This window comes from Aquarana catesbeiana, linkage group LG03 (genome assembly GCF_042186555.1).
Source record: "Aquarana catesbeiana isolate 2022-GZ linkage group LG03, ASM4218655v1, whole genome shotgun sequence".
In the NCBI taxonomy this organism is placed as follows: Eukaryota; Metazoa; Chordata; class Amphibia; order Anura; family Ranidae; genus Aquarana; species Aquarana catesbeiana.
In genome coordinates, this window is record NC_133326.1 from 84685665 (window position 1) to 84709011 (window position 23347).

General features: G+C 45.4%; 1 protein-coding gene across 1 annotated transcript in view; it reads right to left on the reverse strand.

Moving 5' to 3' along the window:
• PYGO1 (pygopus family PHD finger 1) overlaps positions 1–1369 on the reverse strand; it is a 50755-nt gene extending 49386 nt beyond the window's left edge. The window contains exon 1 of the mRNA XM_073618767.1: positions 1023–1369. Within this exon, the coding sequence (XP_073474868.1) occupies positions 1023–1050 (28 nt within the window). The 5' untranslated portion in view covers positions 1051–1369. The remainder of the gene's footprint in view (positions 1–1022) is intronic.
• Between the last annotated feature and the right edge of the window lie 21978 nt (positions 1370–23347).

Sequence of the window (23347 nt, forward strand, 5' to 3'; positions counted from 1 at the left end):
AGTTTTTTTGTATTTTTTTTCTTCGGGACTTCCGTCCTATGTTGCCTCAGCGAGGTACGTCACTTCTGTGGGTGCATTCTGTGGCTCCCCCCCCCCCCCCCCCGCTGCCTTCTGGGCAGTGGTAGCTGGTGATCAATATTTTTTTTTGGGGGGGGGGGGTAATCAGCAAACCATCCACCCCCATGCAGGAGATAAATGGGAAGGAGGCGATCAGAGGCCTCCGTACCTTAGGACGTAGATGACAAGGATCCGGGGAAGGGCTGCTGCCCCTTGCTCCAGGGTCGTTCCTTCTCTCGGCCAAACAGGAAGTGGGTTCTGAGACCCGACTGGCCAAGAGTCCTAAGACTCCAATTGGGTTTCAGGACCTGCTTCCTGATTGGCCAGGAGGAGAATCAGGAAGACGAGAGAATAGTAATTTGTTATGGCCACAACTGGGTGGACACAGAGCACCTTTTTTGTAATCATGCTCTAAAAAAAAAAAAAAAAAATATAATAATAATAATAATAATAATAATAAATATAAATATAATTTTTTAATAATAAATTAAAATCAGCAGATTAGTGGGACAGGCCATGGCTTCTGGGCCCTGTGTGTGTCCCGGATAACAGGAACCATTCAGAAAGTTCAGCATGACTCGTGCATGCGCAGTAGGAAAGCAGCCGACTTCACTGCCGGTTTCCCTTACTTGCAATGCCGGCGCCTGCACCTGATGGACGAATCAGCTTGAGGCGCCAGCTCCCAGGACAGGTAAGTGTCCTTATATTAAAATTCTGCAGCTACAGTATAACAGTGCATTTCTACTGCCCTCCTAACCATATGTGTAAATGAAGCTTAGTGACACTATAAATAAAATACAAAATAAAAATCGTATCTCTTTGCTGCTGATCTTCTGCTGTCTTTGCAGACACTTCCTGTCTACATGCATGTCCCCCTTGGTGACTCCCTGTCATTCCTCCGGTGGGTTTCCGGTCACATTGAAGCCCAGCTGTAAATAAAGGGGACTCTCCTAGGACAGACCCACCTGCCTTGTCCCACAGTGACTTCTCCATGGGGGTGTCCTGGTAGGCCCCGGAGCGGCTCACAGCGGGAAGGTTGCTGCTCCTGCGGACATATCACACACATGGAGCCGGAAGAGCTCAGACCTGTCTGGAGGACTCGTCTCCCCTCCTCCTCTTCCTCCACCCAGCACTTTGGAAACTTTCCGAGGAGTGCCCGGCTCGGCGTATCACAGCGCGGACACAGGAAATACCATAGAGTTCACGTGTCTGCCACCCTCCCCGGCCGGGGTGTACACCGGGACACGGCTCCTCACCGCCCTGCTGTATAACGTGTGCGAGCTGTCACACGGGAGCCGTCCTCGTACAGAGCGCCACCTGCTGGTGACAGGGCGCGCCGCACTCCCTGGGGGTCACCAGGGAACATGATCAGAGAGGAACAATACACAGGAGGTCATGTTCATGGCAACTCATTTCCTTCTGTTTACCTGTAAGGACTTCCCGCCAAATAAACCATTCAACACACATTTCTAGCTCAGTTAGTAGACACTAAACCCACCCATGTCACAATTCCTCTCACACCAGGGCAGTACTGCCCGCTGAATATTTAACATGTCACCGAATCTGGTCGTCCCAACCAAGTGCAATGAATATGGTTGTGGTGAACTAGTGCGTGGTTCAAGGAGGTTAAAGGGATAGTTCACCTTTACCAAATAAACTATACAAACAAGGGGTGTCTGTATGTAAAAGGTAGGGAGACAGGGTGGTCATTACCAGGGCCGTCTTTAAGATAGGGCAAAAGGGGCAGCTGCCCTGGGCCCTGTCGTAGTGGGGCCCAAAGCAGCTGCCTCATACTTGCCAACTATCCCAGTTTAAATTCCCTCATCCCTTGAGGTTTTAGTCCCGTGCTATGTCCTGATATCTCGGTGTAAAGTTGTTACTAATGCTGCCCAGCTCTGCCATATTGTTGTGTACAGATGACTCACCTGCAGACCCTGCGTTTACATGTAAATAACCGGCATTCATATGTAAAAAGGGGCGGAACAGCAGCATTCATATGTAAAAAGGGGCGGAACAGCAGCATTCATATGTAAAAAGGGGCGGAACAGCAGCATTCATATGTAAAAAGGGGCGGAACAGCAGCATTCATATGTAAAAAGGGGCGGAACAGCAGCATTCATATGTAAAAAGGGGCGGAACAGCAGCATTCATATGTAAAAAGGGGCAGAACAGCAGCATTCATATGTAAAAAGGGGCAGAACAGCAGCATTCATATGTAAAAAGGGGCGAAACAGCAGCATTCATATGTAAATAGGGGCGGAACAGCAGCATTCATATGTAAATAGGGGCGGAACAGCAGCATTCATATGTAAATAGAGGTGGTATTCACATGTATATCATGCCTCCCTGAGGTCATATCCACCATCACCTATACTGAATGCTGCCCACTGGAGAGATAAAGGGGCATGCTTGAAGGTTCTGCCTACAACTCTGGTCATTAAAAGGGGTTGTAAAGGTTTGTGCTTTTTCACCTTCATTCTATGCAATAAGGTGAAAAAACACCTGGCAGTCACCGACCCCCTAGCCCCCCGTTTTACTTACCTGAACCCCTTCATTCAGTCGGCGGGGACGTGCTGTCTCTCTCTGCACGGGCTCCCGCCTCTTGATTGGATAGAATGATAGCAGAGCAGCTGCTGTCGATCAAATCCAATGACACGGGGGGGCGGGGCCAAGTCCTGCATTTGGTCTCTATGGACGTGGAATGCTGGACTTTCGAGCATTCCCGCATGGTAATCCCCTGAGAGAAGCGCTCTCCCAGGGGGTTATCTGATGCCGGTAGGAGCTGCAAGATCCGCCGGGGGACCCCAGAAGAGCAGGTTTGGGGCCACTCTGTGCAAAACGAGCTGCACAGTGGAGGTTGGTATGATATGTTTGTTATTTAAGAAAATAAAAAATTACCCTTACAATCACTTTAAGCCTACCATCAGCATGTTCTGCAAAGCTAAGCAAATGGGGGGGGGGGGGTAGTGTGGGGTGTGCAGAGGTTGGCAGAGAAGGAATTACAGTTTGGGGTGCTCAGGTGAGCAAGGAGTGGGATGTATGAAGGTAAGAAAGGTGGGTGCAAAGATGAGCAGAGGAGGCAGGGAGAGTTAAAAGGGAGGGGGACTGGAGAGGATGGGGGAGGTTTGGGGTTCAGAGGTTAGCATGGGTTTTAGGATTGCAAAGGTGTACTGACAGGGTGGATAAAGATGTAGGTCACGTGTAGGGCAGCCTGTTCATTTCAGTGGGCTGCTCTATGCGCTACCCATGTGGAAGAAAGTCCCAAACCCTTTTTCAAAATCATGCAGTCAGCAGATGTGTGAGGGTGTCAATTAATGGCAGTGCTGTGTATCTGCTAAAAGGCAGCATGTTTCTGTGGTGTCAGGAAAGCGATTTTGCATGCGTTTGACACACACAAATGGGAACGCAGGCTAAATGTCTCAGTTACATTGATGGTCAGTGTAAATCTTCTCGTTACATCGGTGCCTGGTGTAGAATTCTTTCATTCACACCAGTGGCCAGTGTTAATACCCCCCTTACATTGGTGGTCAGTGTAAATCCCTCCTTACATTGGTGGTTCCTGTGAATGCTTCTATTACATTAGTGGTCAGTGTAAACCCCTATTACATTAGAGGTCAGTGTAAACCCAGATAACATTGGTAGCCAGTGTTGAAACTCCTCTTTACATTGGTAGTCAGTAAAAAAACAAAATCAGCATTGCCATTGATCGAAACAAGAGTAAAAATGCATGAAGGGCTCCCCTGGCCCCCCCCTCCCCAAAGACATTTTTCGCCCAGGGTCCAATCAATATTAAAGACTGTCCTGGTCATTACATCCTCCATGTTTTACTTCTTCGTTGGGTACAAAGGAAGGGTCACATGGGAGGCCTACAGTAGGGTTGCCACTTCACCCCTTAAAACCTGAACACAAATTTCACAGGTTACGTGGCTTAATAAGGTGGCAATTAAACTCACTTGGTTGCCTTATCTGCATTAACCACTTCCGGACCGCCGTACGTCCAAACTTTGAAGGGGGATATCGTTATAGCAGCAGCTAGCTGCCATAACCCCAGTATCCCCGTTTTCATGCGGCGGTCCACTTTCTGATAAAAGTGGTCCCTGTGGCAGATTCGCCACGAGATCACTTTTATGGCGGGAGAGGCCCCCCCCCTCCCGCCGCGATCCACGCCTCTTAAAAAGGCATATTTTTTTCAATGTCATTTAAAAAAAAATTTTTTTTTTTTTTTTTTGCATCTTAGTGTAAATATGAGATCTGATGTCTTTTTGACCCCAGATCTCATATTTAAGAGGTCCTGTCATGCTTTTTACTATTACAAGGGATGTTTACATTCCTTGTAATAGGAATAAAAGTGACTTTTTTTTTTTTTTAAACATTGTAAAAATAAAAGAATGTAAAATAAATAATAAAAAAAATAAATGTAAAAACCCCCCGTCCCGAAGAGGTCGCGCGCAGAAGCGAGCGCTTACACGAGTAGCGCCCGCATATGAAAACGGTGGTCAAACCACACATGCGAGGTATCGCTGCGACCGGTAGAGCTAGAGCAATAATTCTAGCCCTAGACCTCCTCTAACGCAAAACATGCAACCTGTAGAATTTTTTTTAAACGTCGCCTATGGAGATTTTTGAGGGTAAAAGTTTGACGCCATTCCACGAGCGGGCGCAATTTTGAAGCGTGACATGTTGGGTATCAATTTACTTGGCGTAACATTATCTTTCACAATATAAAAAAAAAAAAAAAAAAAATTGGGCTAATTTTACTGTTGTCTTATTTTTTTATTCAAAAAAGTAAATTTTTTCCCCAAAAAAGTGCGCTTATAAGACCGCTGCGCAAATATGGTGCAAAAAAAAGTATTGCAACAACCGCAATTTAATTCTCTTGGGTGTTAGAAAAAACCCATTATATAATGTTTGGGGGTTCTAAGTAATTTTCTAGCAAAAAAAAAACTGTTTTAAACATGTAAACACCTAAAATCCAAAACGAGGCTGGTCCTTAAGTGGTTAAATTAGCCTCAGAACCTGTGTAATTCATGTGTGTTCGGGTTTAAAGGGATGAGGTGGCAACCCTAGGCCTACCCCCTCCTAAGGGAAGTCACTAACCCTTGCACGTGGTATAACACTTTGCTCACCAATGCCCGGGACCAGGCTGGAGCCGCGGCCATGTGAAGAGTTAACACATTAAGGTGGCCTCCCAACGCAAAAAAAATGAACCACATGTGTGCAGTACCCAAAATACGGAGTTTTTCCTTAACCACTAAGACCGGGCCTCTTTTTTTAGAGTGTTTACAAGTTAAAAAACAGGTTTTTTCTCTAGAAAATTACTTCGAACCCCCAAACATTATACGTTTTTTTTTTTTAACATCCTAGAGCATAAAATGGCGGTCGTTGCAATACTTTGTCACACCGTATTTGTGCAGTGGTCTTACAAGCGCACTTTTGAAAAAAAAAAAATAAGACAAACAGTAAAGTTACCCCGTTTATATTTACATTTTTTTTATATTGTGAAAGATAATGTTACACTAAGTAAACTGATACCCAACATGTCACGCTTCAAAATTGCGCCGGTCGTAAAATGGCGACAAACTTTTACCCTTAAATATCTCCATAGGCGACATTTAAATTCTACAGGTTGCATGTTTTGCGTTACAGAGGAGGTCTAGGGCTAGAAGTATTGCTCTCGCTCTACCGATTGGGGCGATATCTCACGTGTGGTTTGAACACAGTTTTCATATGCGGGCGCTACTCACATATGCGTTCGCTTCTGCACGCGAGCTCGGGGCGACGGGGCGCTTTTGAAGGTTTTTTTTTTTTTCTTATTTTACTTTTTTTTGTAGTGTAAAAATAAAAAGTAAGTGTCACTTTTATTCCTATTACAAGGAATGTAAACATCCCTCGTAATAGAAAAAAAGCATGACCGGACCTCTTAAATATGAGACCTGGGGTCAAGAAGACCTCAGATCTCATTTACACTAAAATGCAAAAAAATAAATAGTCATTTAAAAAAATAAACTGGCCCTTTAAGAGCTATGGGCGGAAGTGATGTTTTGACGTGTAGTCTCATGGAGACAGGTGGGGGGCATCTTCCCCTCGTTTCCATGTCATCCCAGGGGACAGACGTGATAGCCTCCGCCGCTGCGGACGGCTCCGGTAAGCGGCGGAGGGCATCGGATCGCGGCTGGAGGGGGGGCCCCCTCTCACCACCGATAAAAGTGATTTTGCAGCGAATCCGCCGCAGAGACCACTTTTATCTTGTAGCCGACCGAACACGAGGATACCGGGGTTATGGCAGCTAGCTGCTGCCATAACAACGATATCCATCCCCAAAGTAGGGACGTTCATCGGCGTGTGGCGGTCGGCAAGTGGTTAAGCTGCTTCATGCCATGTCCTACACACTTGTACAGCATAGTTGCCACCATTGAAAAAAATTATTTATTTTTTTTTTTTTTTGGGACACTGACTGTAGGCAGAGTCTTGCTACAATTAGGGGGCGGGGCATTCATTTGAACGCAGGACACGTCAAGAAAAGAAAAAAGTGGGCGTGGCTCAAAGGGGTTGTGGTTAGAGTCTGAGATGAATGAGGTATGGAGAAAGAAAGAAAAAGGAAGACCAGCAGGCCCAGATCCTACACAATCGCAATATGTGTATTCCAGAAAGCAGATAAAGATACTCCAAACATCTGGTGTTAGCGCTTCAATCATCACGGCACCATGGTTCATATGGTGTCAGGATGATTGAAGCGCATTCATTCTATTTTTACATTGTAATATAAAATGAAATAGTTCAACTCCCCATAATGCAGAATCAGTGGGAGCCCCGAGCATTTCACTTGTCACATTGCCTGCCACCAGATGCCATCAGGTGTCCCCAGCAGAGTCCCTCCTTACGTCACTAGGGATGGCGTCACCCCCCCACCCACTATAGTCCTCCCTCAGTACAGACCCCCCCTCCTGATTAAACCCGGGCTTGGCCTCTTGTTTCTTTATCATGAGTTAGACCTCTGTAAAATGGCCGTGACAGAGACAGCATTAGTGTCTCTCTCTCTCTCTCTGGTGCGACTTTCTCACTTTCACTTACGGCATGCCTCGCCCAACACTGTTGTGGTGTACGCCTTAATATTACCTACATTAATGCTGACCATCCGACCTACATAATTTTTTTATAACTATCTTACTTAGAGTTTAGCTGGTACACATATTCCCTTCCCAATCGCCGGGGGAGGCTCGGCCGGATGGCCTTTCCGCCACACACCCTGGGGCTCGGGTAAGGAGTTTCTTTACTTTATTCCACTTTCCCCGGTCTACTGTTAAAATTCTGTTTAAATTCCTTATTTGGCATTTAACGGTTTATTTTTACTTATGGCTACAGATGTATTGTCCCGATGAAGTGGTAAATCCGCGAAACATGTTTAAATGTCACATGACAAAATTTTTAATATACATGTTTTTTGTTGTCCATTTGCTACTTTTGTATAAATAAATAGTGTTTTTTACCAATGATTTGTACTTTATGGCTATACTCACTTCATATGTACCGCGATAGTCCACTTGCCTTTTTTGCTCTTGGTGAGTCTGGGGTGGGGCCCACACTCCCAAATAATTCCTCTCAATCTATTTGGATGATAGTACATGTATACTGACATATTTTTTAAAAATTGTTTTGGAAGGCCATACAATTTCCACGGACCTCTAGCAGTGGCGAGGGGGAAAAAAAAAAAAAAAAAAAAAAAAAAAAAAAAAAAGGGAAGAAGGGGGGTGGAAGCAGATTTGCTGGGAAACTGTAAGACGGACAGAGACAAAGGTTCTAAATCCTGGGAAATTCGGGACAGTTGGCAAGTATGTTACAGGTGTATACCCACTGGCCAAGTTATTAGGTACATCTTGCTAGTGCCAGCTTGGACCCCCTTTTGCCTTCAGAACTGCCTTAATTCCTGGCATAGATTCAACAAAGGTGTTGGAAACATTCCTTAGATTTTTTTCCATATTGACATAACATCATGCAATTGCTGCAGTTTTGTCGGCTGCACATCCATGATGTGAATCTTCCGTTCTACCACATACCAAAGGTGCTCTATTGGATTAAGATCTGGTGACTGTGGAGGCCATTGGAGTACAGTGAACTCATTGTCATGTTCAAGAAACCAGTGGTGAGATGATTTGAGCTTTGTGACATGGTGCATTATCCTGCTGGAAGGAGCCATCAGAAGATGGGTACACTGTAGTCATAAAGAGATGGACATGGTCAGCAACAATACTCAGGTAGGCCGTGGCGTATTTAGGTTTTGTGCTGCCCTAGGACTGACTAAACTTGTGCACCCCCTAATTTAAATACGACCCACCCTTTCCTGTCAATGCCATGCCCCTTCCTGTTTAAGACCTGCCATCTGTAAACCACACCCTTTCCTCTTTAGGCTCCACCTTTTCTTAGAGCTCCACCTCTTTCTCTCTGTACATTAACCACCTCCCACCCGGCCACTGCACATAAACGGCCGGGTGGTACTTTCCTTGTCCTAAGTGGACATTCAGGAACGTTCCTCAGAGCGAGTGCTCGCAGTACGGCCACAAGGCACGCTGCGGCTTGATCCTGTGATCATTATGATCACAGAATTCAGCTGAGCTGAATTGGGATATGGATGCTGTGATCGGCCCTCCCGATCACGTGACGGCTGTGTCCAATCGCAGCCGTCACAATGTAAAGAGAAAACGCATGTCTCTGTGACAGTTCTCCCCGCCAAGCTCAGTGGGGGGGGGGGGATCTGCAGATCTGTGACAGCTCTATGTGTGAGGATGATTTTACACAGAGAGCTGTTACAGATCACCCCACAAACAGTACACCAAGTGCCACTGTCACCCCTGTCCCCATAAAACATCTGTCTGTCCCCCATCACTGCCAACACCAAATAAACACTGATTTGGGTTATTTTTACCAAAGAAATGTAGCAGCATCATTTTTGATGAAAATTTATCAAAAGAAAATACTTGCAAAATTTTATAACAGAAACTAAGAAAAATGCTAAAAATCCCAGCGGTGATTAAATACCACCAAAGAAAAGCTCTATTTGTGTGAAAAAAAACATAAAAATGTAATTTGAGTACAGTGTTGCATGACCGTGCAATTGTCATTCAAAATGTGACAGCGCTGAAAGCTAAAAATTGGTCTGGGAAGGAGGGGGGTGAAATTGCCCAGTATTGAAGTGGTTAAAAATGGCTACCAAGTGCAGCCTCGTCAGCGCCCATCAATGCAGCCTCGTCAGCGCCCATCAAAGCCAGTGTGAACTGAGCCTAAGTTCACATTGGAGCAATTTGTCATGCGATTTGAGAGATCCAGGCTACTGGAGGCAATGGCACTGTTCCAATCGGTGCAACACTGATTTTGCAGCGTCGCGCTGATTTGCAAAAGTAGTTTCTGTACTACTTTTGCCGATTTCAGGGGCGCCTTCAATAGACATCTGTGAATGAAGCCACACAAATGTCTATCAAGTAGCACCTGAAATCGCACTGACTTTGTTACTTTGAAATCGCGCTACTTCAAGTGAAATAATGCGATTTCAAAGTAGCATGAATGTGAACCAGGGTGAAGAGATACAAGTAGCTATGAAAGGTTAACCACATATACAAGCAGACACTAAGGTGTTAAATGCCATTGATTCCAGAAGCACCAGCATGCAGATATTGAGCTGTAAAGAGTTAACCATATATGTAAGCAGCAGTGTACATGTGTCCATTGAAACAGAGTAATAAAGCACAGCAAGGACACAGAGGGTTAATTATCAGAGAGTCCATATTTCAGATAACAGGGAGATGATAGGAGACACTAAGTCAAAGAGATAAGCCCTGTGAGAGGTTTTCATGGAGAGACAGTGAAGAGGATGGGGATTTTACTCTCACCCTCCAGGATATGCAGACTGTAGCCGAGTCTGCCCACTGAAGACAATCCGAGCGGCCGGAATCACAACACCGGAGAAAACGTTGACAAGTTCTCCCTCTCCTGTCTGTGCAGAGGGGAGGGGAGGGGGGACTGTGAGCACACGCTGTGTGTGCTCCATGTAAGAGACGCTCGGCCAGCAAAGTGCCGCCCTAGGCCAAAATACAGCACTGGTTTAAACAATGCTCAAAATTGGTAGTAAGGGGGCCAAAGTGTGCCAAGAAAATATCCCCCACACCATTACACCACCACCAGCCTGAACCGTTGATACAGCCAAATTCTGACCTTACTTTCTGAATGTCACATCTGAAATTAGAAACTCATCAGACCGGGCCATGCTTTTTCACGATCTTCGATTGTCCAATTTTGGTGAGCTTGTGCAAATTGTACGGTTTCCTGTTCTTAGAAAGGAGTGCCTCCCGGTGTGCTCTTCTGCTGCTGTAGCCCATTTGCTTCAAGTTTGGGTGTGTTGTGCGTTCAGAGATCATATTCTGCATACCTTGGTTATAATGAGTGGTTATTCGAGTTACTGCTGCCTATCATCTTGAACCAGTCTTCCCATACTCCTCTGACCGCAGACAACACAACATTTTCATCCAGATAACTGCCACTTTCTGGATCTATTAGATATATAGATATATATTTTTTTTTTTTATATATAATTTTTTTTTTTTTTTTTTCCCCTTCTCAGAGCATTCTCTGTAAACCCTAGAGGTGGTTGTGCATGAAAAGCCCAATAGATCAGCAGTTTTTGAAATACTCAGACCAGCCTGTCTGGCACCATCAACCATGCCACGTTCAAAGTCACTTAAATCTCCTTTCTTCCCCATTCTGATGCTCGGTTTGAACTTCAACAAGTCGTCCTTACCACGTCCAGATGTCTAAATGCATTGAGTTGCTGCCATGTGATTGGCATTGGTCATTGTATGTGTTGCATTCGGAGGGACAGGCCAAACCTCTGTCCACTCCACCAGTCAGGGTTCTCTTACTTAACTCTTCTCTTTCCGTACATAGTGACCAGGTATAGATCTCGAACGCTAGTCCACTCCCAGTGACCGGAAGAGACAGACAGCTGGGGAGGTAGTCAAAGCACTGACCCACTCGCTACCAGAGGACCCATCACCCAACCAGGTGCCACGCCAATGACTGCTGTTCTTCCTTTGCGATTACTCATGGCAACTACCTCTTCCTAGTCCTGTTGAATAAACCTCTGATGTTACACATACCCCCATATTGCGGATATGGGCACAAGTTCTCCCCATGCCCCCCTTCATGACCAGGCCTTTTTTTCGATACGGCACTGCGTTACTTTAACTGACAATTGCGCAGCCCTGCAATTGTACCCAAAATAAATTTATGTTATTTGTTTCCCACAAATAGAACTTTTGTTTGGCGGTATTTGATCACCACTGCAGGTTTTTTTTTTTGCGCTATAAAAAAAAAAAAAAAATCTAATTTATTCATAAAACACAGGCCAATATGTATTCTGCTACAAGTTTTGGTAAAAAAAAAAAAAAAATCATCCCAATAAGGGTATATTGATTGGTTTACACACACGGTCTAGCATCTACAAACTATGGGATGTAACTATGGGATGTAGCATCTATGGCAGGGGTCCTCAAACTTTTTAGACAGGGGGCCAGTTCACGGTCCCTCAGACTGTTGGGGGGCCGCACTATAGTATAAAAAAAAATATGAACTAATTCCTAAATTCCTATGCACACATGTTTTTTTTAGTGCAAAAGCATAAAAGAATGAAAGAATGAATAATAAATAATAATATATATAGGGGATGAACAGGGGGACAGAGGGGTGGACAGGGGGACGGACAGGGGTCCTCACTTGTTAGCAGGCTGTTGCCTGAAGCCTCCGCTCTCGATGTCACCCTCCGTGCCTCCTGTCTGCGTGAGGAAGACGTGAATCTGTGCTGTGAATCGCGCGGGACTGTGCTGGAAACTACACTTCCCAGCATGCAGCGCGGCACACGGAGCCCTCCATTACTGGGGTGGGGGAGGCGGCTTGAGCGGAGCGGATATGCTCCCTCCTGAAGCAGAGTGGACCTGCCCAAGCCGAGCCGACCTGGCCCCGGCCCGAGCCTGGCCTGTCAGGAATCCGGCTCTGGGTGGGGTGGGCCGGATAAATGTCCTTGGCGGGCCGCATGTGGCCCGCGGGCCATAGTTTGAGGACCCCTGATCTATGGGATGTATTTATGGAATTTTTAGTTTATTTTTTATAGCAGCAATCAGTGACTTATAGCAGGACTGTAGTATTATGGCAGCCAGACACTGACACTTTTACAGCGATCATTGCTAAATATATGCACTGTGCTAATGACACTGGCTGGGAAGGGGTTAAACATCTAGGGTGATCAAAGGGTTAACTGTGTGCGGCATGTGCCACTTTTGCTAGAAAAGATGAATTTGATTCCCTGCTTTGCAGGAACACAGCATCCATGCCTTCCCAATTGTCAAAACAGATCTGCCTTGTTTACATAGGCAGATCCCCATTCTGTGTGCTTTACCAATGATCGGCAGGTGCTGGCGGACATCCACTGCACAGCACCCACCCTTTTGCTGTGATCAATCACAACAGAAGCAGCCCACCGGCGGCGCATGTATGCCCCCTAGGCGGTAGTGCTGAATCACATATATGCATGCGATTCTGCACGGGAGGACCACCCTGTAGCAGTAAATCTCATCCCTTCAAGCCCAAACACATTAATTACACAGGATCTGTGGCTGCTTAAGATGGCAATTAAACTCAGTGCCTTATATGCATTAAATCAGCCTCAAAATCTGTAATTATTACATGTTGAGGTTTAAAGGGATGAGGTCGCCCCTATCCAGAAGTGGCTAATACACATAAGACCTCACATGCATCCCTCAAATAACTTCAGACCAGGCTCCAAGCAGTTGAATCAACTTGGACCTCAAGGTCACATGAAAGTCAAAATAAAGTAGTGCAGGAACTACTTTGAAGCCACACAGATAGGAACAGTTATCATTGGGAAACATAGGCTGCAACTTGTCATGCAAATTTGAGGGCCAAAGTCACATGACAAGTCACACAAGTGTAAATAGGCACTTACTGTAAACTTGGCAAAACAAATATAACATGAATGAATGCTCTTTTCCTAAATGAACCTTACTGGGGCTGCCCCAGGTTACCTGCATAGGTGAAGCCTCTTTGGTAAAAGTCCATACTTGGCAATGCTCAAACAGAGAAGTCCATGTTCTTGGGGTCTTCCAGTGAATCAGTGTTCCAGGGCAGATCACAGGTCCGTCCCACAAAGCCTTTCACTACTTATCTCTCCCATACAAGTACTTGTTCCTTAGAACTCCCTATCCCCCCCCAAATCCAGACCTGGACTTTTCTTTTTTTTTTTTTTTTTTTTTCCCCTTATATAACATGGGAGGGAAGCTGGAGCCCAGTGGTTCTCAACCTCAGTCCTAAAGTACTCCCAACAGGCCATGTTTTTCCTTTATCTTGCACAGGTGCTTTAAATCAGAGTCAATGGCTTAGTATTTTGGACAGTTATTTTATCTAAGAGAAATTCCCAAAACATGGCTGTTGGGGGTACTTGAAGACTGAGGTTGAGAACCACTACAGTAGGCTACCTGTCTACATGTAGATCAAAACAAACTGGGCAGCTCTAAAATTGAAGAAAGTCCTTGCTATATGCGTAGGCCATTTACTTACCTCATGAAACCTGACCTGACCAGGTTCAGGTTTCATCCCAGGATGTAGCTAAACGCCTCGTTAGCTATTACTGCTAACCTGGCTAACACCATCACAGGAGTGAACTCTTTCTCTGATTCAAACCCCCTCACATGCTCTTTCTCTCCCCGGATGCTGTAGCTCTGAGCTCAGTGTTTGAGAGCTCACTCCTGAGATGATGAAGGTGAACAGTAAAGCCTTGTACACACGGTACGAAAATCAGAAGGGGATTGTGGTTTGATAGGCTGTTGTCCAAAGTTCTTACCATTAGTACTCCCCTTTCAACAATTGTTTTCCAATTTTCGGCCTGAACAAATGTTGGATGACAGGCTAGTAAATTTTTGTCAAACGACAGCTCCACATCAGATTTTTGGATGGTCAGTACACAAATCCGTCACACAAAAGTCGAAAGTACAAACACGCATGCTCGGAAAGAATGCTCACCAAACACGAAATTAGCAGAAGGGACCCAAAGGGTGGCGCTCAAGAGCTGAAATTCCTTGTAGTACGTCACTACATTCGTGTTTGTGGCACGACAATTTGTGTAACATTGGTATCCAAGACAAGATCCTGGCACACGCCCTTTTGACAAAAATCAGACGCTTGGTTGTCTAACAATCGTACCGTGTGTACGAGGCTTAAGACCCCTCTCACACTGGGCAGTTTTTAGGCGCTTTAGCGCTGGAAATAGCCTCTGCAAAGAATCTCCCATTCATTCAAGTGTGACTTTTCACATTGGGTCAGTGTGCTTGCGGAACGTTCCAAAAAGTCCTGCAAGCAGCATCTTTGGGGCAGTTTGGGAGCGCTCCCAAAACGTCCTGCCCATTGGAGTGAAAAGCGCCACAACACGGGAGTTTTTAACACCTCTTCTGGGGTTAAAAGTGCCCCATTAGCGGCCGAAAAGTGTCGCTTAAACACCGCTAAAGCTATAAGATCCATTTCACTGTGGGGCCACGTTAGCGATAAAGCGCCTCTAAAATGAGCGACACTTTAGCACTAACAGGGCCGCAGCTCCAGTGTGAAAGGGGTCTCATAGCTAGGCCTCACTTAGCAACTTACTAGCAACACCCTGGAAGTTTTCAGGTCAGGCTTCAAAAAGGTAAGTAAATGGCCTAGACTTATAGCAAGCGCATTATTCAAATTAGGTTAAAGCTGCACAGTTTATTTCTATCTGCAGACGTCCCCTATCTGCATAGGCAGTTTTGTGGTAAAGGTGAACTAACTTTTTAAAGCAGATAGGGAGGATGTGATACACCTCCACACCTCCTGTCAAATGCTCTCTAAAGAGTGATTTGAAAGCAGATCAGTCTTCAAAGAGCAACACTAGCAGCTTGCTGACTGTATCACTTACATGTACAGTGGCAAGGTGGCTCTGCACCTCCGGGTAGGGGGCATGCCCATACACAGCAGGTGACGGCCAATGGATGACCGCCGGCAACTGCCGATCGTCGGGAAGACACACAGGACAGAGTTCTGTCCTGTCAGCGGGGGAAGTTATGGATTGTGTCCAACTGTCTGCCACAATATCCCGCTATAAGTCGCTGATCGCCACCATTACTAGTATAAAAAAATAAAATAAACATAGTTTATACCATACCATAGTTTGTAGACGCTATAACTTTTGTGCAAACCAATCAGTATACGTTTATTGGGATTTTTTTTTACCAAAAATATGTAGCAGAATACATACTTTTATGAAGAAATTAGATTTTTTTAAATTTTTTTTATTGGATATGTTTTATAGCAGAAATTTAAAAAAATATAGTTTTTTTTCAAAATTGTCAGTCGATTTTTGTTTAAAAATGAAAAACACAGTGGTGCAAATACCACCAATAGAAAGCTCTATTTGTGGGAAAAAATGATATAAATTTTTGTTGGGTACAGTGTTGCATGACCGTGCAATTGTAAGTTAAAGTAACGCAGTGCCATGAAGGTAGGATAAATCTTCCAGAGGACAAGTGGTTAATGTGCACAGTCTGCACACATTCACTTTAACCTCCATTCAAATCGGAATGATTTGACATGCAATTTGACATGTCAAATTGCATGCCAAATCACAGCCTATTGCCGGAAACGCCACTGTCCCAATCGGTGCGGCGCCGACTTTGCGGTGCTGAACCCTTTTCCAAAAGTAGTTCCTGCTCTACTTTTGGCGACTTCGGGGGCGATTTTAATAGGCATCTGTGCATAAACCCGCACAGATGTCTTTCAGATTGCCCTCGAACACGCACTGAAATGCGAGTTTGAAATCGTGCAAGTTCAGCTGAACTCGCACGATTCTAAACCCACCTTCAGTGTGAACGAGGGTTAAAAGTCCAGTTAAAACTACTTATCTACTTATCTCTACCCTGTCCGCAGGTTGACAATGCTGCTGTGTCATTTCACCACGGAGCAAACAGTAATGTAACCCAGTTAAAAGAAATAGAAAATAAATGTACTGGCAGGATCAACAGGTTATATCATAGAATTGTTTAGCCCTTTTGGGACACCATCTGTTTAAAAAAAACTCACAGGCTTCCCATAACTGTAAAAAATGTGCATTTCTGTTATCTAAAAATAAGCTACTTAGGAAAAAAAGTGTGAAATGGACAGAAAATACCAGATGTATTTCTTATATAAATATCCCCCAGTGTGTAGATCTGTGGATACTAATGAATTTTATGCTGACACACTGTATTTCTGTAATTCTCTTAAATTGTTAAGCACACGCTGCAAAGAATATGTTTTAGCCCTCGTTCACATTGAATGCGGCTTTGAAATCGTGCAACTTTATCTGAAGTAGCACCATTTCACAGCTGCATGTCAGTGCGACTTCGAAGACATCTGTGCGGCTTCATTCAGATGTCTATGCAAGTAGCACCCCAAATCGCCAAAAGTAGTGCAGAAACTACTTTTTCAAATCAGTGGGGCATCGCAAAGTCGGCATCGCACCCATTTGAACAGTGTGGTTGCCAGCAATAGGGTGCAACTTGTCATGCGATTTGACCTGTAAAATCGCATGACAAGTCGCTCCAATGTGAACGAGGGCTTAGGCTGGATTTACATTGTTCTGTATGCATTACAGCGCACATGGTAATGCACGAGTGTAAAAAACAATAGGATTCCAATTATCGGACATTTCCATGCAGCAAAATTCATGTGTTTTGCTGCGTTAAAACGGCCAAGTGTGAGTAGACCCTTAGCTCCCATTCACCCCTGCCTGTTTTCTCCTTCAATATTTTTATTGGTAGTGTGAAGGAATGTGATGTAGATAATAATAGTAATCTGAAAATGTCTATTTTCTTATGTGCATACATATTTTTCTCCTTACTCATTATATAAATATACAGATTAGCTCTGTTCCTATATTTTCTCAAGATGGCGCGTACCCCCTACCTCCCACACATCAGAAGAACGCGGAACTGGAGATAAAACCAAAGAGAGCCAAACCTCGTTATGAAAATTCTCCATCTTCTTTATCTTCTTAACCAATGAGATGTACCTATTAGACTGACATAGCAATGACGTATTTGTGTGTATAAAACATTAACACCGCCTTGAATAAATTAGAAGTGTAACAGTAATACTGTGAGCGTGTCTCAGAGTGTTCACTTTATATGCATGCATATCAACACTTTTCAAATTAGAGACAGCAGCAGATAACCTTGGGCTCGATTGGAGCTCTTAATCATTTCCATAACAGATGGTGCCGAAACCCGGGACCTCAGGCTACAGTCGAAGTTATACCGCGACAAGCATTCGGGCGTTTATTGAAAGATAACAGAGGGGGTCTTTGCGCAACCCTAACAGTACCGGTGAGTTGATTTATATTCTTACCACTGTACGACTCTCTTATCTTTCGGTTGACGGCTGGATTCTGTCGGTATGCTGAGACTGTCTTAGAGGCAGGTATTTCCTCGCCTGAGGTTGTTTAACGAACCTGTCAATGGGTTTCTGCTGGCTGTATTTGTTCACTGTCTGCCATTCTTTGGGCTACGAAACTCAGCAGTCTAAAAGTGCTACATGAGTGAATGTGTGTTCTCATCTCCAGACGAGCTGTCGGCCTCTGGCATGAGATAGTTTCCATGTGGCAGTCGTTTATAGACGGGCGTACTCTGGGTTCGAGGAACCTTTGAGGGTTATCTCAGCTGCTGGCTTTGCAGTCTGAAAGTGTTACAGAAGTCTCACCCCAAGAAGAGTTGTCGGCCTCTTGGTGTAGAGCTGTAGAAAAAACGTCTATAAACGGGTTTATTATGACAGGGTGGTCTGCCCTTGTGGTTATCTTAGCCTGCTGAGGCTTTACGGTTCAGAGAGTGGCAGGTGTAATGTCCTGTCCTGAGTGTATCTGTGGTCTATTGTTTGCTATACATGAGAGGGGGTGGGGACTGGTGAAAGTCAGAGAAGGAGGCTACCCGAAGGATCTGTTGGGTCGCGGGCCGTAGCTCCTCACTACCCCTGATGTGTTTGTCTTGTTCTGAGATTAACCGTACATTAGTCTTATGAGCTCCCACCGAAGGAATTTGCTGATAAGAACGCTGAGAAAAATATTAACCCCTTGGTTGTACTAGAGAAATGAAAGTGATATTGCAAAGAAGATGTTGAAATAGTTAACAAAGTTGAAAGAAGTGGCGAAAGTTATGTTGCTGAAGAAAACAGAGAGAAAAATCCTGTGTGATAAAGAAAATTGGATAAAGGAAGTTAAGAAAGATGGCGATTGTATTATGTATGTAAAGAAAATTGGATAAAGGAAGTTAAGAAAGATGGCGATTGTATTATGTATGTTTATCACAGACCTGATGATATGTTGGAACTTGAAACAAAGGAGGGGAGGGACAGCACTGCCCTCCGTCTAACAACCACTCCTTTCTCACTACCCAAGCACAACCCACTGTGACAACTCAGCCCGGCGGCCATCTTAGTGCACCCATGCCTTCACTTTCTACCCAGTCCAGTGCACTTCCTGCCGGCGGCCATCTTGGTACACCCAGTAAGCTTAAACAGCCTGTACCCAGCCCTCCCTGTTTTAAACCAAGATGGTTCATACCACACACCTGTCTTCCCCAATACGGGAGCATCATATTCCCAGGCCGGATATGTTAATGATGAAGAAGCATCTGAGTGGGAAGCCCGACAGCAGGCAGCAAGGCCACCCACTGATTTAACCCCCAATCCGGCTCCAGACTCTCAGTTCCGAGAGGATCTCAAACACATGCTGGCAACCGTAAAGAACAGTGCCCCTTGCCAGCCCCTGCCCCAACAACAGTCTCGGTTACCAGAAGGGGCACCAGTGATGTATGTCGCTTTTACTCTATCACAAGCAGCGGCCTTAGTGACAAGTCTGCCTGACCCAGAGAAGCAGCCAATTCCCTTCTACCACAGGATAGTGCAGATACAAGAAACTTACTCAGCTGCCTGGAGAGACTTGATCAGCCTATGCCAAATCAAAGCAGGATATGTCTTTTGGCCAGTCATGCAGATGGCCTTCAATGATGCCTGCCTGACAAGTGCCACTTCCTACACCTCAGGCGTGGAGTTCTGTGCACAGCTCCACGACTGGGCAAAGGAGAAGTTGACGGATCAGAAGACCACAATCCTAGATATTACCCAAGATAAAGGGGAGTCTGTGAAGAAGTATCATGCTAGACTCATAAAGGCACACACACACATGTTATCAACTGCTTTTGTTTCAGGGCTCAGAGAGGATATCAGAAAAGGCCTGATGGTGGCCCGCCCTGAATACCATTCAATGAAAATGTCTGATTTATTGTTGGTGACCAGAGGTATAGAAAATCAAAAAGGTAAAAAACCAACGCCCCTCATGGTAACCCATGACGAAGATCCCGCCTACACTAGTCCACCACCACTGCACAATACCAGGGAAAGGATCATCTGTTACAACTGTGGGAAACGGGGTCACTTCAGAAAAGAATGCAGAGCCCCAAGATGTCCCAGAGATGGACAGGGGTGCAGCCAAAAGTGTGTTGAGGGTGGTGAATCTGCCTAATAATTCTTTTCTTTCCACTATTGATGTTTCCTGCGTAGGAATGGATGGGGTGCCCCGCTCCAGTCCACTTCCTGATTTGTTTGCCAGATTTGTGGTGTCCTCTACATGTCCCTTGAATCTACTAGGAGCTGACGTGTTGTCCGGACTACAGGCCTCAATCAGGACACGCCTGAAGGGGGGATGAAGTTACATACTCCCCTATCTTTAGAAGACTAATCTGCTTTGTGTTCTCTGTCTCTCCTGATGACACTTAATGAAGAAAAAAACTTCAAGTTCAATACTGCAGGAAGTACTTGACAGAATCCCTGCGTGCCTATGGTCCACAGGACCAGAAGACAACGGTCACTTAAAGGTGCCACCAGTTTCAGTCAAGCTAAAAGAGGGCGCATCATTGCCCCGGAAACCACACAATAACCCCAAGAAGAGAATCCTAAAAAGAGAACCAGGTACCTACTGTGGATGCCTTTGACTGCAAAATACCTCACAGAGGTGGACCTTACAAACGTTTTCTTCAGTGTCCACCCTCACCCCTCCTGCTGGTACCTTTTTGCATTCATCCACGGAAAGAAACGGCAACATACCTAAACAGCTGTGCCACAAGGGGCACAGAACTTTCCAAGCCAGTTTGCAAAAGCTATGGCTATCATCCTTGACACATGACAAAAGGAACACCCGGAAGTGATTCTCTTCCAACATGTTGATGACCTTCTCTTTTGTGCAGCTGACTTACCCCCTCTTGAAGTCACCTCAGAAAGCCTGTTGTGCTATCTTGCCAACCAGGGGTGCAGAGCCTCAAAGCTCAAATTGCAGTGGTGCTCAACACCTGTCATTTTCCTTGGACTAATTTCCTAGTGCAGAGCATGGATTCCAGAAGCCTTCCTACTGATGCTCTGCAATCAGACCCCTTCCAGATGTCTCCTGAAGAAATATCTACGTTTGAGGCCCTCAAGTGTGCCATCTCAGGCGATAGGGCTCCCAGCCTACGACAAAACGCTCAAGCTCTTTGTATCCAAACGTCTGGGACATGCTGCAGGTGTACTCACCCAATCACACGGCATCAGCCTACGCCCTATAGGATATTATTCCTGTCGGCTGGATGCGGTAGCAAGAGGAGGCCTATTGTGTCTGTGAGCTGGCTTCGCTACACAAGCCTTGCTTGACAAAACTTTGAACTTGGTCCTCGGACACTGCCTCGTTGTGCTTGCCCCCCATGATGTTGTTGCCATATTCAACCAAGATCCAGCCGAAACACTTGTCCACTACCAGACACTTGAGACTCCAGTGTTCCCTCCTACTGGACAGCATTACTCTATTAAGTTGTCAAACACTGAACCCTACCACCCTTCTTCCACTTCTCGAGGGGGGAAAGGAGGAGGAGGAGTAGAGTCTTGACTTGTCACCCCATGACCACACAGGACACGCGGTCACCACTGAAAACACTGTTCTACAAGCTGAAGCCTTAACACCGGTGATGTCTACACAGGAGGCAGAGCTATAAGCACTTACTACAGCACGTAAATGGGCAGAGGGAAAAAGAGCCAACATTCATGGACTCAAGATATGCTTTCAGCATTGCCCATGATTATGGTGTTATCTAGGACAGAGGATTCCTGATGGCTGCAGGAACACCTGTGAAAACTTGATTGATGCCTTGCTTCTCCCAACCCAAGTGACTATTCTGAGTAAAAGCACACGACAAAATGAACTCAAAGGAAGCTTAAGGCAATCATCGAGCCAATACAGCTGCCAAACAGACAGCTGGTGGTCCGCGGGAAGTGGACAGCAGGGTGGTAGAAGAAGACCACCCCGTGCTTACCTTACAGACTTTCCCAGTGGACAGAGTTTATCTAAAAGAACTACAGGAAACAACAAGTCCGGATAAGAAGGAAAGCTGGAAACGGAGAGGAGCAACTCTCAGAAATGGACTATTCGAGTGCAACAAGAAGCCTTGTCTACCCAGGAGTATGTACCCAGCTGTGGTGCAATGGGCACATGGAGCTGCCCACTTGACAAAGACTTTTATGAACTCTCTTATCAACAAGTGTTGCACCAAGAGTTACTCCACTGACCGACAGCTTCTGCAGATCATGCATTATCTGCACCAAATGTAACCCAGGAAACACAGAAGAAGCACCTGGCAAAAGCCCTATACCCCATTCCAGAGGATGCAAATTGATCATTCTCAAGTGCCAAGAAGTGGCAGATTCGAATACGCCCTAGTGGAAGTGGTCACGACTGCCAGGACCACAGCTAAGAAACTACTGAGTGAGATAGTATGTAGATTTGGGGTCCCAGAGGTGATATTGAGAGATCAGGGACCAGCCCTAACAACAACCCTTACAAAAGAGATTTGGGCAACACTGGGGGTTCAGATGGCACTACACATCCCATACCACCCTCAAAGTAGCGGGAAGGTAGAAAGGATGAATGGGACACTAAAAACAGGATGTTAAAGATGGCCCAAGAGACTAACATGAGTTGGCCAGACAGTTAGCCCATTGCCCTGTTCAGTGTCAGACACACCCCCAGGGGAAACATGCCCTATCCCCTTATGAAATTTTGTTTGGTTCAGCCCCCAGACTTGGTTGTTACTTTCCACAACAGTTACAGTTGCAGTCTGATGTGTTGACTAATTATGTAACCACATTATCACGAGAATTAACCTGAATGCATGTCCAGGTGTTTTCTTCCATTCCAGATCCTGAATCAGATACAGGAACACACCAACTACTGTCTGGAGATCCTTGAGCCAAGTTATGATGGTCCATTCCAAGTTTTGCTGACCACAGCTACCTCAGTCAAGTTGGCCAGGAAGAACACCTGAATGCACGCTTATCACTGCAGGAGAGCGTGTTTTCGGGTGCTGCATATCCTTTTTCTGTTTGATCTAGGGGGGAGGGGCCCAGGAGGTGGCCATCACAAAAATGATAACATAATTACGTTTTGGTGTAACTCTTCAGGTACACATGTGACCACCTTTACCTTAGATTACGGTGACATAGTACCTTGTCCGTTTGACCCTTCATGGTGATGCCATTGGTACAGTGATATCCCTGACGGTAAGGACATATATGTATGCCACACAGACAGTTACTGGGGACAGAGTTGTGGTTTCTGTGGGGGCCAGTGGGTTGGAACCCAAGGCCAGACTGGGCGACCACAGAGTGCATTAGACAAAAAAAGATGAAAATAGAAAGCCCCCATATCCTAACCAAAGATACCCCTGATACATACACTGACCCAGCACACAGTCAGAGGAGGAAGCGAGCAGCTCTCTCTCCGGAAGCTTTGATCCTCATATACACATACATGTCATAGGGGTTTCAAGGGGGGTCCCTGATGAATTTAAAGCCAGGGATCAGGTAAAAGCTGGTTTTGAGTCTTTGATCCCCATAACAACTGTCAGCAAGAATGTAGATTGGATTAACTACATGTCATGGTTATGCAATAGAGTTTGTCGATCAGCATACCTGTCTCCATGTGTTCATCTCTAGAGACCAGCTGACCCTCACCAGACTGCTTTTGTAACCTCTCCTATAAGCATGGCCCCACCCCAGGCCCTATCAGGGAACCCTATATTAACCTGTGCACTGCAAGCCAGCAGTGCTGATCAACCACTGTGTGTTAGCCTCTGTGTGTACTTGCTATGTTTCCTACATCTGATTTCTGTTA